This window comes from Platichthys flesus, chromosome 13 (assembly GCF_949316205.1).
Source record: "Platichthys flesus chromosome 13, fPlaFle2.1, whole genome shotgun sequence".
In the NCBI taxonomy this organism is placed as follows: Eukaryota; Metazoa; Chordata; class Actinopteri; order Pleuronectiformes; family Pleuronectidae; genus Platichthys; species Platichthys flesus.
In genome coordinates, this window is record NC_084957.1 from 11,357,041 (window position 1) to 11,375,412 (window position 18,372).

Sequence of the window (18,372 nt, forward strand, 5' to 3'; positions counted from 1 at the left end):
ATTCAAATATACATATAAAACCAACATGGGAAAAAAATTAAATACTCTGCACCATAGACTGTGAATAAAAAACTCTGCACACAGCTTCCAGAACACAAACAACAAAAAATTGACAGTATAGTATAGAACAGTTTGAGGAGGACTCACTAATGACAAGAAATAATTCTGAAGTAGCTCATTAACACAGGCCAAGCAAACAGCCATGTTTAGGACGGGAACTGCACTTGTACCATTAAATCACTTCACACAGGTTGTTTCATTATTAAGATAATAAGTTTATTTATATAGCACCTTTCAAAACAGTAATAACGAAGTGTTTCACAAAGAGGACATCAAAACAAAGAATGTGAAGCGAGACAAGAAGCTAATTATTCGAATGTCTTTTAAAAGTCAGCAAATCAAATTGTACAAAACTAAAATCACACACAATGGAAAAAATGATGCTTCATTGACATGTTATGGCAAAAAGAATAATGTAAGAAACCGATATCCAACAAGCATGCAACATAGATGCTGCTTTATTATGGATGCGTAATCATTCAAACAGGCATGGACATGCATAGATGTAAAGTTTTCAAAACAGGCTTACATACACTCACAGACACACAAACACACTCACACGCACACACACACACACACACCGACACACACACACTGGGTATTTCCAAGAGAAATAAGAGAGTGAGGTTATTTTAGGACATTGTACTACTCGTTCTCACTCTTCCCCTGAACTAATAAAAACAGTCTCCGCCAGCAAATAACTCTAGATTGAGAAAGTGTAGCTCCCAGTTCAGTCCTCACAGCTTACAACAGCAATCACATCACTAACAGCTCAATCTGTTAAAATCAGAGACAGCCGTTCCTCCTCACTTCCTCCCTGTGTTGTAGATTCCTGAGAAGCGGTATCGCCACAATCAGTGTTGCAGAGATTTTTTTCGCAGCTCCAGGAAGCTTGTTAGTGACAGCTCTTTACCTTCCTGTCTGGATGGGAAGGGCTGGGCGTGTAACACTGCTTTGGCAGCAGCAGCAGATTCATTTCCCCTGACTCTTGACTGTAAAGTAGCCACAATAAAATAGAGCTGATCTGAGCTGTGTGTGTCAAAGAAAAAAAATGGAGACATTCACAACTCTGGTCTTTAATTGAGGTGCTGGTGTGGGAGTGTTCATGACAGCCCTGCTCAGCTATCCAAAACGAATGAATCACTCAATAGCTTCAAGGCATTGATCAACCACTGCAAATTGTCTTTTTGAATGTCTAACAATCACATGATGTTACGCTATCGCTGGATGTTTGGAATGACGTGTGAACCCTTCATAGTATTGCTGTCTGTAATCTTTGTATTGCTGGCCAAGTTACTATATGTAACAATCTTTTTTAATGCCAATCTGTGAATGGATTGTAAAGGTATTGTAACATTTTATTTTACATTTCGTTTTATACAACGTAGTAACACAGACTCTAGGTCATTCTCCACCACACTGTCCACTCTCTTCTACAACGCAAGGAGCAAGTCATCACGTGAAGCCCAGAAAAAAGAGCTAGAGTGGACATTGTTCTGCTTCTGCTTCTATTTCCTGTTGGTCCGTGGCCTCTTCCTGTGGAGAAGAAAGAGAGGGAGGGGTTCGAGAGGTCACATGGAAGTGGTTGGCAGAGCTACTGTATGAATCTACACCTCTGAAGCTTCTTTTCCCCTTCAAAGGCCAAAAGTGTTGGATAGTATCAAGGTGGAACGACAATATACAGAGCAGCGAGGCGAAATAACATTCCCACCTCCAACAGGAATGCATAAAAGGGGCTTGTGTCTGATTTACAGTAACAGAGAACTTGGGATATGATCACACTGATGAGTGCAGCAGCGTCGTCCTTCAGTCCAGTGCACTCTAAAACTGTGTATATCATTTTGTCGAGGTGAGTAAGAGGATTATACTGCATTAGAACACTTGGAACCTATTAGAGAGCACACAATTATGCAGCATTTATTCTTGCTGGAGCACGGCGTTGGACGTACTCGTTTATTCTAAAGTGGCCTTCGTACTCTTAATGTATAAAACATGTGGCAAGGCAATTTATGAATCTAAAAGCAACAAATTGAAACTCTTGAAACCATTTTATGTGAAATACTCTTTAATATATATCTCATTACCCAGCATGGAACTCAAATAGAGCGTATACCTCCACCAGGGTCCACCAGTCAGTCTGTCTAGCTTTTAAAAGAGAAAATAACAGGAGTACAACAGGAGACGCCATATTCAATATCTGTATTTTAAAATCAGGATCCATACATAATTCTGTGAAGCTGAATAAAAGGGCACTTTCTTGCAATGTTAGGGAAACTGATTAACCAAAATAAAAAAGATCAGCAGCAAAAATATGCAGCTTTTTCCATGAACCCGTCCCATTTCTATGAGTGTGTAAATATGCTCTGTATTTGTTGCTTAGTCCTACTGACAAATTAACAAACTGTCCAACATATATCTTCAATCACCCTGGACGTCAGTATTTATGCCTATGCATTGGCAACCATCATGGCAGCATGTTTGTTCGAGTGGTCCATCTGTATGTCCAATTCCCATGAACATCTCAGGATCACTTCGAGGGAACTTCTTTGAACTTGGCATGAATGATAATTTCGTCTGAAGACATAACTCTAGAAGTCATATTTGAATTATGAAAAATCTAATTTCTAATAGGATGTAAATATGACATTTTATATTCAAATTACACATTATAGAGCTACATAATATGTCAGTGTTTGCTTTTAAAATTGTCCTCACAGGGGTTTGTACGATAAGTTGGCTTTTAGTCACATTTCTCTCTTACATGTTTATTTGAAACTTCTCTGAATACTTTGTAATGTATTTGAGGAAATACATAACAGTAGCAAAGGCTTTATTGTGGAGCTTGCCCTTTGTTCCGCTCATGTACTGGGCATGTGCGTAATATGTGTACAAAGCTACAGTATCGTCCTTTCAGGCCTGAACACTGATATAAAGAGCAGCGCCACTGAGCTTTTTTCATTGTTTCTGCTGCCTGGCAACTCTCCAAACTTTATTGTAAACATTGTATTGTGCTAATCAGCCTCAGCATAATGCAATTGTCCTCAGTCTCATTATAGCATTAAATACGTCTGATATGATGCCTGGTTTAAAGTTTACTTTGTTGAATTAGCTTACTATCAGTATTCAACAACATATTACCAAATTATCATTACTTTCTGAACAGTTTTATACCCGGTTACTTTAGTTTAATGATAGAGAAAAATCTGCACAACCAATCTTGTGAAAACAGAATGCTCAATTTCATGCCTCAAATTCATTATTATAATAAATACAATATTATTTTAGATGAGGCAAACCAAGAAAGCCTATGTGGAACAAAAACCTGCTCTACGGAGGCCACATAGGAGAATATAAAAAAAATCTGTTTACATGTCAGCAGGCCACTCTTTTATTTCAAGAAAATAAAACCGATTTTATCGCTTTATAAAAACAAATTGTTTAATTTATGCAACTGGTTAGCATTTGAATAATCTCATATACCACCCTTTATATTCCCAAGAGCTGCCATGAATGAATGAACTCCTCCAAGTCTGTTCCCTGAATACCGCTCAGGAAACGTGTTTGACCAAAAAGTATGATTTTTGCTACTCTTACTGTTGCTTTACTGATAGTGTGAAAGCCTTGCCTGTGTTTCCTCTTGCTGTCTGTATGTGAAGCCTCCAGTCTCCTGCTAATAACATTTTCATGAGCTTGAGTAATGGAGAGCGCCGGAGGGCTCTTTAAGTGAGGTTAGCTAGGGACTTTACTTGTAACCTCATATACCCTCTCACCTTTGTTCCAATCTTCAGCGACTTTTTGTCTTGTTTTACTCTGCAGAGCTGTATAACCAGCTTGTTCTCTTCTCTATAGGGCAGATCAGACATTGATCCCACCTGCAGCAACAACAATCCAGGTCTTGCATGCAGCTTGTACAATATAAAGGGATGAGATCTTTTTAACTTTCATGCGGCATCGAAGTATCGGTAATAAGTGTTGGTTCCCTAGCTTTCCCATGAGAACAGAATGAATTGCATTCAGTGGTGTCTGCTTTTTAAGTGTTCCCACCACATTCATAACTGTTGAACGTCAAGATCTGAGGGAAACACATGAACGCCAGAAAACCATCCATGCATTATCTATATCGCTGGTTGCGGGGGGACTGGAGCCAATCCCAGCTGACGTCACCCTGGCAGCGTATCCCAGGGCCGACATACAGAGACAAACAATCATTCACATCCACAGTCAATTCAGTCCACAGTCTCCAATTGACCTAACCTCAATATGGATGTGATTGAACTGTTGGAAGATCAATGTAACTATTGCTGGCCCATGTTTTGGGGTAATGACCATGTAGAAAACAAAATGAGGGTTTGCTTGAAGTTAAATAAGGCAATGTAATAATAGAAAGGCTAAAAAGTGAAATTTAATAGGACAAAACAATAACCGGAGACCGGTGACAGAAAAAACATGTTTTGTATCTTATTGAGACAACAGAATGTGAATTAACATGCTATACGATTCATCCGCTCTTTAAAGGTGATACTGGAATGCTCAATGCTCATACACAACTACGTTTTGTGGTTTAGTCATTTTGTAACAGGAACAGAGAGGGAACATCCTTTCACTGCCATTCAAGAGAACTCTGTACAAGCATGCAGGAAAGTCTTCTTCTTCTATTTCTTCATGGTCAGAAATGGTTAAAGGCAGCAGCTTATTTAGGTCACTGTTGGGGCACAAATAGATAGAAATGTTTATTTGGCACAAAACAATCACCCCATAGTTGTGTTGCATTTTTATCCCTCTTGGAATTTGGCATTTGACAAAGCTATCCGCCGCCAAGAGTCTTTAAGCGTCCAGTACAGCTGATTATCATTAAATCGACCCATAAAGATCTAGAGTATAATGCCTGATTGTGAAAACTTCTCAGAGCTCCTAAATCTTCTCACTGTTTTCACACACACTCATCCCCACCCCATCCTCTTCAAATAGCAGGAAGTCCCTGAGGGCAGAGCCTCAACCCAAACAACTATGTGTGCAGCTTTAGCTTCTGATGGAAACTCAAGTGGCTCTCTGGAATGCTCTGATGTCATGAATTCATGCATTTTACATGCCCTGCTTCCATGTATTACACTACACAAATTGCACGAGGAACTGATTGGTTTTCCACAAAGCCTTATTTAATGCAAACATTTCTATTAAATAAAAGGTGTAAATAGAAAAAGAAATATCTGTATTAGTGTGTTTTGTACTATCACTTATATCGTGTGGGTTTCTATAGACAGCCAGTCTGCTCCTCCTCTCTCTCTCTCTCTCTCTTGGCTCCTGAAATCTGATCAGTGTGTTTCCCCCTGAGTCCCTCCTCCCCCCGGCATGCCGGAGTCCTCCGCTCTGCCCTCTGTCTGATCTCCTGTTTCTGCAGACCTACAGCAGATTGTTTATTTTGCCAGACATGGAGGAAACACTGTTGGACCCTTCACTGGCTCAGGATTTACTGCTCAGCTCAGCCAGGCTCCAGCACGGTGTGTATCAAGAATGGTGGTGGTGGGAAGGGCTCCCTGAAATCAGCACGTTTCGTATTGTCACTGACACGTCACTAAAAGGACAATGATTGTCTGGCTGGGAGAAGACACCATTAGATGATAGGCCATGGTGCTGTGCATACAAAAGTATTTTCGTCCCACTAATGTGGAGATTGAGGGCATAGATCAATCAATGAATCACATGCACAGATGTCCTTTAATGGACAGAGGGGCAAAGAAACCACATCTGACCCTTTCACATGTCTTCTCCAAGGGTAAAACTGAGGACATGGCTTCTCCCCAGAGATTGGTCCTGCCGAAATTGATGAGGCCTCTGGACCACTCCTGGCCCCTTGTACAGTAAGTGGTGAGATCAGGATATTAGATAAGAATTGAATTGGAACACTAATTTCTTATCCGTTGCACGTGGCTGCATGTAACACAGATTGATACTGGTGTTGTAATCGTCATTTATAATGAACACACAACAACCTGTGTGTTAACTTCCTCTTGTTTTGTACCCTATAATAAGTGTGGGTTACTGAAGTGTTCATGCTGTGTTCTCACAACGCAGGAAATGCACCTATTGTTGACGGAAATGCATCATTTTGAGATGTGAGAAAATGTTGACGTGCTAGTTTATTTATGCGTCACACATGGGTAGATTCAGTAGCTTGGTACTTTGGAAGAGAAAAACAGAGAGTGGAAGAAGGGGCGAGAGATCAAACAGAGCATAGTGCAACATGAAAGGGCATCGGAGTATTCATAAATCTGTCTTATCGCGTTTGCACTTCTCTCATCTTATGTGCGGTTCACGCTCACACTGTCGCTTCAGGTTGAGTCGATAAAGAGAACATTGGATTAATATTTCTATATAGTTTTTCTTTAATTTCATTTTCTGATGTTGTTAGGTAACATTTAGATTTCCAGAACAGCAGGACAAAGGGGGGGATTGTTTTCTGAACAGAAAGTGAAAATAAAATAAAATTCCTGAGGTAAAGGGTTCTGAGGTCAGTGAAATGACTCACCAGTTACTCAATTATCAAAACATTGGTTATCAGTTAAAAAAAACTGTCCTACCAGAACCAGAAGACTAGAGTTCCATCTCTTCAAAGTTTGAAGTTGAGTTCATCAGAGTATAAAGTGTACCGCCCCACACTCAGCGGTACACTTTATCGAGAAATTTACATTACACATGCTGAGTCGATTGGATGAATGTGTCGCGAGATATGTGTTCCATGGACCGACAGAGGGTGTGTGTGTGCGCCCGCGTGTGTGTTTGAGTTTGGGTTATTTGTGGGAAAAAAATCACCCTCAGCAGGAGCAGAGGTGAAGGTTGAAAGGTCAGCGAGGGTAAGAGATGACAATCTCTGTGACAGGATGCAAGGAAACAATCCCTGGATGAACCAGGCCACCGGAGCCTTAATGTGTCAATGCTGTGTCATTGTTACACAGTTCAGGATTAGATCAATAATTAAGGGGTAAATTAGACTGACTCATCACAATGGACACAAACACCCTCCTGTGTGCAATTTAAACACTAAAGATGGTTGATGACCGTTGTTATTCGAATGAATTTAAGCTGTTAAAATAAAAGCTGCTGAACAATGTGTTTTTTCAAGCTCAAATCAGACCTGTTAGCTTCACCAGTTCATTTATAAATGTATAAATATATCAATCACAAATTCAGGGATAATCTTGTCCTGGACATAGTGAGGTTCTAGGCAGGTAGACAGATGAATGTGATAAAATTCTTCAAAATATTAAATTACATCACTAATAAAACGTTGTTGACAAATGTATTACATTGATTGATAGATTGTAACATTTGTTTTAAATGTGAATATGTTTGTAGTAAAATTCCCATTTCCATCTTTTGACATTAAAGGGGCTTTAACGTGTGGACATTCATATATAAAACATATAATTACTGTATAATAATACTGAAATGAAAGTTGCCGGTAAATAATTTTACTTAAATTTATACTTTGTATATACGAAATGCAGCACAGAGCAAAAATATAATAATGACGAGTCTTTGTGCAGAGTGGTGTCATAAAAAAAGTTTAATTCAACAGAGAAAGTAAAAACTAATCATTATATGATTGCCTTTATCTGTGACCCACCTCACACTTTACAATGTGTTTTTTTTTACCATTCAATGTTTATTTACAGTATGTACAATCATAAAACATTAAATGGAAACTGTAAACGTAGAGACGTCAGGTTTATGCTTTACCTAAATGAGCAAGTGAGACTTCACAATAGAACTGCCTTAATTTTATAACTTCAGGGATTTGGACATCACATAGTTTCACTTATACCATCTGTAGTTGGTACATCACATAGTTTCACTTATACCATCAGTAGTTGGTACATCACATAGTTTCACTTATACCATCAGTAGTTGGTACATCACATAGTTTCACTTATACCATCTGTAGTTGGTACATCACATAGTTTCACTTATAATTTCTGTAGTTGGTACATCACATAGTTTCACTTATACCATCAGTAGTTGGTACATCACATAGTTTCACTTATCATTTCTGTAGTTGGTACATCACATAGTTTCACTTATAACTTCTGTAGTTGATACATCACATAGTTTCACTTATAATTTCTGTAGTTGGTACATCACATAGTTTCAATAACTTGTAAAATAAGATCTAGGTCATCGCAACACGTCGCTCTCAGCTGCCATCTGCTGGTCATTGTTTTGCGTGCTGCCAGCATTTCTTGGGTTTCCCTTTGGTGAAGACACAGTTCTCACTGTGACACACAATCCACTCTGGAACATTGATGCATTTAATCCTGGTCAGAGGTCATACAGAAATATGAACCTTGATCAACTAGAGTCATGCGTATTCTTACACTAAACTGTGGGAGTTTTCGAGAAGAGAGCACTTGGTGTTTATAAGCAGTAGAGTCATTAACCATGAAGTCACTAGAGCAGAGTATTGCATCACTTCTCTATACTGTTAGTGGGAGACACATGGAGAAAAACACAGGTAGTGTTTTTCACTAAGGTAAGTAAACCACTCTTCCTTTAGGATAAAGGCTTTTCATGTATATTTTGATTTTCCCTTCTGAGATTAACAGATAGTATCAATACCTAAATAAAACAGCTGCAGGCCATATGGCTCATTTACCCAAAGGACTTGATATTCAGCCATCAGCATTCAACATGTATTTCTCATTTGGCACTGAACAGGTTTTAGCAGTGCATCATTATACCCTGAGTCTGCGGCTGTGCCACATTATAAGAGCTTGATCCAGTGTGGTACAAACTGTGGTCACATGTTAATGGTTCAGTCACCAGGAGGCACTAAAACTACGCCAAACCTACATCTGGAAACACTTATTTATGGTTTGCTGATAAACTGTTACAGCTAAATTCACTGTATGTAGATGGGGCTGTTTTGTGAGGGAATATGTTTATAGTTTTAAAATATAAATCGATGCAGCATGAGGGAGGTCAACTTGCTACAATACACAAATAACAAAAGCAAAACGTTGTTGAAAAGTAAGAATTTATGCACTTATCTTAGAGTTTTCCTCCAGTTGGTACAGCGGATGATGTAAATGTAAGAGTTATGCCATTCCAGAGATTGAGGAGCTAAGACTGTAGAGCAGAGCCTCTATTTGTTTTAAGGAAAGCTCTGGGAACATCAAAGCAATGGTTGAACTAACAGGGTGCAAGTTAAGGCCTGTGATATTTTACATATAGTTTTTCCAACGATTTCATGCCAAAGAGATAAAGCCAATAATGCATTAGTCTCTCCCTCAAGACAATCATTCTGTCAGTCTACATATTTTGTATAGTACAGTAATTTAGATGTAGGATTTCATTCATGAAAAGAGCTAAAGAAGGTGCTGTAACACTGCAGGTTAACCCGTTGTGGGACTAGTAAGGGATTGTGTTAATTTATCTTCACAGAAACCAAGTCACTTCTTGCCCCAGAAATTGCTGAAAGTAAAAAAGTGATATTCAGTGACAAAAGAATGAAAATGAGCATATTGCAGCAGCTCAGGTTTGGTGACAGTTTTAACACACGCACACGCACACAGACGCACACGCACACGTGCACACACACACATACACACACACGAACACGCACACACACACACGTATGCCATACACACACGCGCGCACACACACAGAGGCAGACGCACACGCATACACACGAACGCGCACACACACACACTCACACACATACACAAACACACGCACAGAGGCACACACATACACACGTACACACTGCTGCAGAGGTTGCAGACGCGCAGGATGGAAGAACCCTCAACCAGCTCACCGCCCAGCTCTGCTCCTCATGCCGCGCGCTGATTGGCCGAGCCCGGTTGAAGGCGGAAGTCCATAACGCGGGGGGATTCCCCGAGGGAAGTTCCCAACTCAACTGGGCTATGTAAAACACACACACACACAAACACATACTGACACACTCACACACGCAGACAAACACACTCACACGCCATATCCTCCGCTGCTGCTCAGACAACTTTTGAAGACGCTGCGGTGGAGTGAGAACAACTCATTTGGACTTGTTCGGTGGCTGTGAACTCGGATGAAGGTAAGAGGAGAGACGCCGGGTCCGAGCCGGGCCGAGCCGGGCTGAGGAGTGTCTGCCCGGACGCTTGATCCGCCACCGGTTGAATGAGCTAAAGCTAACCATTCACTAACACCGTAGAAAATACGGAACTATGGGGTTTGGAGTTTTGTGAAGTGCCTCTTCAACGTGTCCCGGTGGAGCTTCGTTATCACAGTTCAGGCCATTCTCTCTTTTCGACTCAACTTGTGTGACCCGGCTGCTGCTGCCCTGTCAACCTTCAGTGTTGCTATGGCATTGATCAGGAGGATCGAGCGTTAATTAATGACGAGCAGCTCTGGTATGATCTCCTGTTTGTTTTGCACCACACGTCCATTTTTTTTTTTTTAACCTTTAACGCTGTAGATTGATATGTTTTTCTGAACGTCACCACAGACACTGGGACAGATAATGGATCATCGGTCCTGGTCAGTGGTTTTTGGGTCTGATTCTGCAAATGCATTGAACAACTTCTTCACACTAACTTTGCTCATTTACATCCTCCAAGGCCTGAGTTGTTGAAATGTGAATGCAATTTGGCTTTTGCATGCAAGTGGCTGAGACTCAACTGGAATTTCTTTTCTTCTCCTTTTTTTTTTGATAGCCAGCAGATATTAGGAAGTGTTTTCACTCAGGGTTGGCTCACAGAAATTAACAAGAGGTTTTGGCCCTACTCCACTGACTTTCATCTGTTTTAAGAGTGTGTTAAAAGTGGAATGATGTGGTGCAAAGACGCAATAGAATGTGCAAAAAGATTCAATCAGTTTCCCCCAAAACTGCTCTTTAAACTTCTTTTGTCTTTTTGGCAACAGATGGTTTGTAATTTAAAAGAAAATATCTTGTGGTTTCACTCTCAGGGCTCATGTCTACTGTGTTCGTGATGATTGTGGAGCACACGGCATGGAAAGGAACATTGGAGACCAGCTCAACAAAGCTTTCGAAGCTTATCGCCAGGTCTCCATCGAGAAGGACAATGCAAAAAAAGAGCTGCAGAAAATGGTAACTTAAGGAGAAAGTCTCCTTAATATAATTGTGTGTAAAATCGGCCAAACATTACCAGTGCAGCTCAAATGATTCTCTACCAAGCAGCTCGCACTGTTCCTGAGAAACTCTTAATATATGTCACTCACTGTTAATTATAACATATTTGTAGATGAAATGTGTCACTTTCTGATGTAAAGGCTTCAACATGATTCCACATATTGGTGCTAACAAATAAATAACAAAAACTACATTTTCCCAGACAGAATATTACGAGGGATACACTCAAACACTTCAGAAGCAGATAGAGGACCAGCAGCAGTTGATTGTTAAACTTCAAGTGAAGTTGACATCGATGAGGCCACCATCAGCAGGTTAGTGCGTCGTATCAGACCATCTCCTCACTCATATTTCAGTGAGATCCAATTTTGATGAATTGGCATAAATAACACTTCATTTGTTAAATTTTGTATTTTCACCTGTGCAAAATGTTCATTCTCACTGTTTTGGTTTCTTAAGATGAGATGAAATGTGAGCCCTGCAACCATCTCCTCGATGGGGCCAGTGCCTACAGGATAAAACAGTACCCGGTATGTTTGTTGTCTGACACTGAGCTTCTTCTGGGTCAATACTGTGTGTAAATGTCTATATAATGACTCCAAAACAGGTTTTTCTTCATTCTCACAGTGGAACATATGCACAAGCATACAAACAGCTTCCTCTCGCACACAAAACACACACTCTGTACGTACCTCTGCTTGATGTTGCTGCACTTGTGTTGACAACAGAGGAACTCATTAGGTTAGGTAGTGAACATGGCACTAATTATGAGGCTTGAAACAAAGTGTTGGCCCCATGTGATTGATACTATCTGATCAATTTATAGCCCTGTAACGTCTGAGCTTCATCTTTTAAGTTAAGTTAGTGTTGCTCACCCTTGTTAACACAGCTCCAAAGCAGTTAGCATATAACCTCATGATAGTTGAGGGAACTTCTGTCCTTGTCCAGTCGTTTCGGCCGATCAGAAGGGAATGCCCTTGAATTTTTCATGCTTCCTTTTAAATGTTTTGTACATTATTCAAACGATCGAGAGGACCTGAGTTTGAACTGCTGCTGTAACAGAATCCATCCTCTTTTTCTTTTTTTTTTACGCCACACAAGGTTTATTCACTTTTACTTCACCAGATGGTGCTAGAGGATAATATCCCTGCACAGTTGAGCAGCTTGAGCTTTGCTGTTCATTATTTAACCAGCCACGAGTAAACAAATCTTCAATTTTAATGAACATGCAGTAGTGTTAAAAACATTTCCTTGGATATTTTGTGATAATAATTTCTATGAATGCAATATGGCTTTTTTCAGGAGAATGTGGGCCCTGTTGCTGTTTCTTCAAAATTACCAGTCAACAGCAGGGTTGACAAGTATGTGTCATCTTCTTCTTTTTATTTATTTCTTTAATCATAGAAAGTTCAGGTCAAGACTGGATTTTTTTCCCCCCCTAACTCTTTATTTATTTATTTGTCAGCAAGGACATGCTGGACCTATTTGAAGCAATTCAAGGAAAATTTCGGCAGATTCGGTCTCTAACACAAAGACAAAAAGATCACCTGAAAAGATTCCATGGAGGAAACGAAGCATCAAATGGTAATGTCAATATTCATCAAATTGAAAAAAAATACAATTTATCTTAACAAAACAAGCGTACTCCTTCCTCCAGAACGAGTTCAATCAAGCATATTTTTTGCAAACTTCAGTATTTTTATTTATTCCATTTATTGAGATAAATTGTGTTGAATTGAAAACAATAACTTATATCAAATCAACCTATGTTTACAATAATTAAATAAGAGCACCTTACTTAGGACTGTACTTGAAGGCATCAATTGAATTAATGCATGAAGCTGGCTATATATACAGGATTTATAAACGGTAATATAACACTCAAATTTGAATACATTTAAAGTCAAAGGTGTATTAGTGTACTAGTGTGAGATGTATTTTATGTCTCTGAAGCTTCTCTGACGAGCAGAAATGTCCTTAAAGCCAGAGAAGACAGAATAATGTCAAATAATTTCCTGCCGTCTGACAGATCATCAGTTCTCCATGCCCATCCAGTGCACGGACGGTACAGCAGAGGCAGGGGGACCCTTACCCTCAGTGCTCAGGTCAGCAGTGGATATCCCCCCCCAGCCCAAGTCGCTGGCGTCCCGCGGCGCCAGCCCTGAGGACCGGGACTTAGTAGACTCTCTCACCAAACTTAGTGTCAAATTCCCGCCCTCTGCAGACAGTGAATATGACTTCCTGAACAGTGCCCCAGACAGACACTTTGGTCTCATGATGCCTCTGAAGCCACCGCTCAGTGGTGACCCGTCCGCACTGACAGAGGAGGAGCCCGTGGAACTGCCCATGCCTTTTGTCTACCCTCCGACCCCCTCCCACTCCACATCATCTTCGCTCTCCCAGGAGAGTGTGCGGGGACCCCAGCAGGTGAGAATCACAGGAGAAGGTCTGAGAAAACTAGTAGCAGATTATCAGTTTATGATTGATCTTTGCTAATGGAGTAGTGAAACGGTGTGAAGTTCCCCCCCCAAAAAAATCCTCTCGGGGTATTTAACTAGAAATGTATTACTGTGTAATCTGTGCCGATTCTTTCTTCTCTTTTTTTTTACTCAAGCACTGATGCTCTGGTTATATTTGGCATCTTTGCTGGAAAGTGTGAGCCAGATAAAAATGCAACACAGTGTCCGAATTTCATCTGCTGATGTGAATATATGCCCAATAAAAAATTGTGAATGACATGCAGCAAGCTTTAGAAGTTGTTCCAGTTTATCGTGATATGATAATTCCCCTGGATTTATCAACATGGACGTTTAGATCGGACATGGTGGTTCTGAAACCTTGAACAAACACAAATAGTAAGAGATAAATTCGCATTTTGCCTTTAGTGCTCCTGAGTGTTTGTGCAGCCTTTTGGATTGACAGGGGACATTAAAGCAACAGATACTTCAGCTTGAGGGCCAAGTGGTCCAGCATGAATATAATATAAGGATTGTTTAGAGCATGAATAATGTATTGTTTTTGTTTGGTTCGTCCTGCTCTGCAGCCTCTCTGGAGCCCTGAGCTGTGTGATGCAGTTGACGTGGGGACAGAGCCGGCGACGCCTCAGAGCAGCAGTCCTGATAACTGCGCGTTCTGCCACGCGGTGGTTCCTCAGGACCAAATGAACAGCCACCTCTACTCGCATTTCTCTCCTAAGAGTGAAGACGACGATTGACAGTGTAAGCAAGCTGATGGGCCCCGGCCTTAACTCCTCCAAAGACTTTACTGTACCTGCGGTCTGCCTGACCGCCAGGAAGCACACGCGCTGTGCTGGATTTGAAAAAACACTGCAATAGGACTTGGATCCATTTATTTAATTTTGAAGAATTAAATGGTACACTTCTTTACCCAATATATTTTTCTAATAACTTGTTGAGATTTTACCAAAGCAAGTGATGATGATGCATAACGTGGTATATATAAGCAAATAAAACCGACATTTACGCTTGCATCATTTGAATCGTTTCCAACATGTAAACAGAAAACGTCACGGGACATTGTATCTGTGCACAAGACATCCGGTGGACAATATGTGTATCTATTTACTTTCTTGTACAAATTAGTATACATTTTTTAATTTCTAAAAGAAATTGCATTAAAATACAACCATTTACTTTTATTCTAAAACATGAGAGTTCTGCCCGCTCTCTGTATTGGCATCATATCTCACAGAACATCCATATGTTATGAATTAGACGTACCAACAATGTGCATCACATCCCTCAATCAGGCATTAAAACGGTGATTAGTGCTATTTTCACATGAATCCCTATTGTTTCTCTGAGTCACACCAGGATAATTTGAAGCATCTGTATGTCATAATTGGTGCAGAGTTGAAAAAATATTTATAACTTTGAAATAAGTTTAAAAGTTAGCATGCCACATGCTCAATAAAATGATCAACACAGATGGCATTGCATAGCATTAGGCACAGGCTCATCATTCAATTAGTTGTCCAATTACCTTTCTGTTTGTATAGGTAATACTAATAGGTAATTTTTCCTGATATATTCAAGTGTATTATATTCAAGCAGTTTTACATCTTTACTCAAATTATGTTCTACATTTTAAATTTCAGACAGTCTAGGTATTCCCTATGAATACATTTTATAACATTGTAGGGTATATTTTATTAAGCATGCAACTATATGAGAAATACACAAACAATGAAAGCAGTTCCATGAAGCTTTGACCAGTGAAAAACACTTAATCATAATTTGGAAATAGAACAGATGATGTGTCAGTCACTGTCTGGTCCCTGTGTGAAAATACATCTCTTACAGTATGTGTACAGTAATCATTTGACTAAACCTGAGTCTTTTCCATACGGCAGCTTCAGCCTTTTATTTGTGCAGTATTTATTCACACCTCCGCCAACAATTGCTGTGATTTTCACCATTCAGCGTGAAGATGTTTAAAGAAATGGGGACGCTGTGAGTGTTGGAACACTTGGTTGTGCGGCGAGGACCTCGCAGCCCCTCAGCTATGGGCTGGTAACACTTGTGCTGGGCTAGATGAGCTGGTGTGAAGTCGGCAAGCAACCTTTTTTCCCCCTTTACATGTATTAGGCGTCATGATCTAAGAAAGTCAATCACGGCTTATTAGACTGATGGATGTTGTTATTTCAGCCTTAACTTATTTCCGCGTTGAGCATTTCACTGTTTCATAAATAACTCAGGAGGGTTTAAAAAAATGGGATGGATTTTATTAAATATTCTGGACTAATATAAATATAAGAGAACTTGTCAAACTCACTGTATAATCTACATGGAGTGAAAGACCGATTGAACATGCCATTTGGTGTATTTACAGAGGTGAATATTACATATTTATCTAATGTATTGGGCTACACATCATCCGAGTGATGCAAACCACGTACCTTTATATTTCACATCACATCATGGATACTAAGGGGAGAATTTAGTCTTGATTCTTTTGGCAAGTGCATATCCCTAATGATGCTTTGTGGTTAATCTGTGAAGAGTTGAACATTGTGCGACCTGCAAGCTTTTCTCTCTGGGATCATGAACAGCTGCTTGCTCATAATTATGTTGTCATTATTTGGAAGAGGAAACTCATAGTGACAGCTAGGGGTTTTTTTTTACATTTTTTTTTTTTTTTAACGCACTCTGTATTTTCTTGCCCGTGCTGCTTTGAGAAAACTCCTCTTTACAGCCGAGCAATTGGGTTTGCAGTCTTTTCCAGTAAAAGAACAGATATGTGAGCCATCTCTCTCTTTGGGACATTTGATGTTAGATTTAAGAGCTGTAAAAAAAAAAAAGTAAAAGGAGTCCAAAAAGAGAGATGAGGGATATGGATTGAGATGGTGAAGTAGCAGGCTGATTACAAGGTGTCAAAATTGCCAGGAGCAAGAAGGTGAAAGCAATCAGGGGTGAGAAGAGTGCAGCATTCGTGAGGGGCAACTAATTATCCATCTCATTTGTGGAGAGAAGCATTTGAGGCAGCTCTAGCCCACTGAATGGTGACAGATTGGTGCGGAGGAGAGGGGAGGTGTTAGAACAATGGAGCCCAGCTCACCATCATTACTGCATGCTAATAAGCAGTGTTTCTGCACCACCAGTCGGTGCTGCAGAGAGTTCGGGGAGATGGGAAGTCACTGGCTTCAGGGGAGCACAGTCATTTCCAAGTAGAGACGAGAGGGAGAGAAGGGGGGGGGGGGGGCACGGTATAGCTGTTGGCACTCCACCACTGCTTCTTTCAGCTTGGAGGTGATCGCATGCACAGACTGATCTCTGTGGCCTGTGCTTTCAGCTCGTGTTTGTGAAATTAGCTGATTATATGATGTACTGCAAAATATGTGGTAATTTCATGAAAAAGTTTCAATAACAATAGAAGACTTGAAAAAGTTACTGAAAATGCCCACAACTTTATTACATAACAAATACAACCATGCCCAACTGTGTTGCCCCCAAACCAAAAATCGATTAAAAGGGAAAACATAAAAAAATCCATTGACATAAATAATCAGACGCTTTGCTATGACAAATCGTATGACAATGACTAATTAAGCTCAGGCACGTCTCATTTATCCTGATCGTCTTAGATGTCCTTGGTTGGAGTTCACCGGCTGTATACTCAATTGATTGGACATGAAAGACCAACACCTCTCTATATCAGGTCTGGCAGCTGATAATGCACATCAGATCTAAATCGATCCAGCAGGTCTAAAGAATTGCCGGCAAAGCTCAGAGACAGGACTGTATCTTGGGACAATGGCCTCTATGATTCTTGAATGGAAGATGTTTAAAGCAGCCAGGAATCATCTGATAGCTGGAAGCCCCACCAAAATCAGCCGCCCGGGTAATGGTGACCATTGGAGTGATGGTCAGAGCTCCAGAGATCCTGGTTGGAGATGGGAGAAACTTCCAGAAGCACAACCCTGTAGCACTCCATCGAAATGGGGTTTATTGGCCAGACAGAGTCTTCTCCTGGCTGATAGTCACATAAAAGCACATAAAGGACCATCAGACTGTGGGAAACAAGATCCTCTGGACTGATGCACAGTACTGACCCTTAATACACAGTCCAAGAACAGGAGAGGCTCAGGGAACAACCCTATGATTCCCTTGGGTGGCCCACGCCGAACCCTGGTTTGAATCATATCAGACATCTCTGCGAGAGAACAATGGCAGAAATATATTCAAACACATGTGAACAAAGTCTGTCGTATCCTATCCAGGAAAGGTGCTTCAATAAAAGGTCCTAATATTTGTGATATTTCAGTTTTTCCATTTAATACATTTGGAAAAGTTTCTGAAATGTTGTTCTTGCTTTGTCAGTATCGTCTGTTCACTGTGGATTGATGGGGGGGAAATAATTGTATTGATTTTACCATCAGACATCAGCAAACGTGAAAAGAGAAGGGGTTTGAATATTTTCTGAAACCTCCCATCACATCTCTGCGAGCTTAATTCATGATATTTACTGATTTCAAGCATCACAATATAATAGGCTAATAATTCGAATTAGTAAATTCCATGAAACAAACCTTCACACCACATAAACATACCCTTTTCCTTGTTGGTATAAGTAATTATTTCTCACAATTACTCCTCAAAATATTATATTTAGATTTATTCAAACAATGTTCATCAGATTATCAGATGCCA

General features: G+C 40.2%; 1 protein-coding gene across 3 annotated transcripts; it reads left to right on the forward strand.

Annotated features, from left to right (window-relative positions):
* The first annotated feature begins 9,949 nt into the window (after positions 1-9,949).
* Positions 9,950-14,693, forward strand: tank (TRAF family member-associated NFKB activator). 3 transcript variants are annotated; one of them, XM_062401983.1, is made up of 8 exons: positions 9,950-10,147; positions 11,020-11,161; positions 11,406-11,517; positions 11,663-11,733; positions 12,506-12,564; positions 12,669-12,787; positions 13,233-13,630; positions 14,247-14,693. In XM_062401983.1, the coding sequence occupies exons 2-8, from the start codon at positions 11,063-11,065 to the stop codon at positions 14,415-14,417; spliced, it is 1,029 nt and encodes a 342-aa protein (XP_062257967.1). In that variant the 5' UTR covers positions 9,950-10,147; positions 11,020-11,062; the 3' UTR covers positions 14,418-14,693. The 3 variants fall into 3 exon arrangements, with proteins under 3 accessions (XP_062257967.1, XP_062257968.1, XP_062257969.1); XM_062401984.1 differs by lacking the exon at positions 9,950-10,147 and adding an exon at positions 10,181-10,463; XM_062401985.1 differs by lacking the exon at positions 9,950-10,147 and having other exon boundaries at positions 11,022-11,161; positions 11,410-11,517.
* The last annotated feature ends 3,679 nt before the right edge of the window (positions 14,694-18,372 follow it).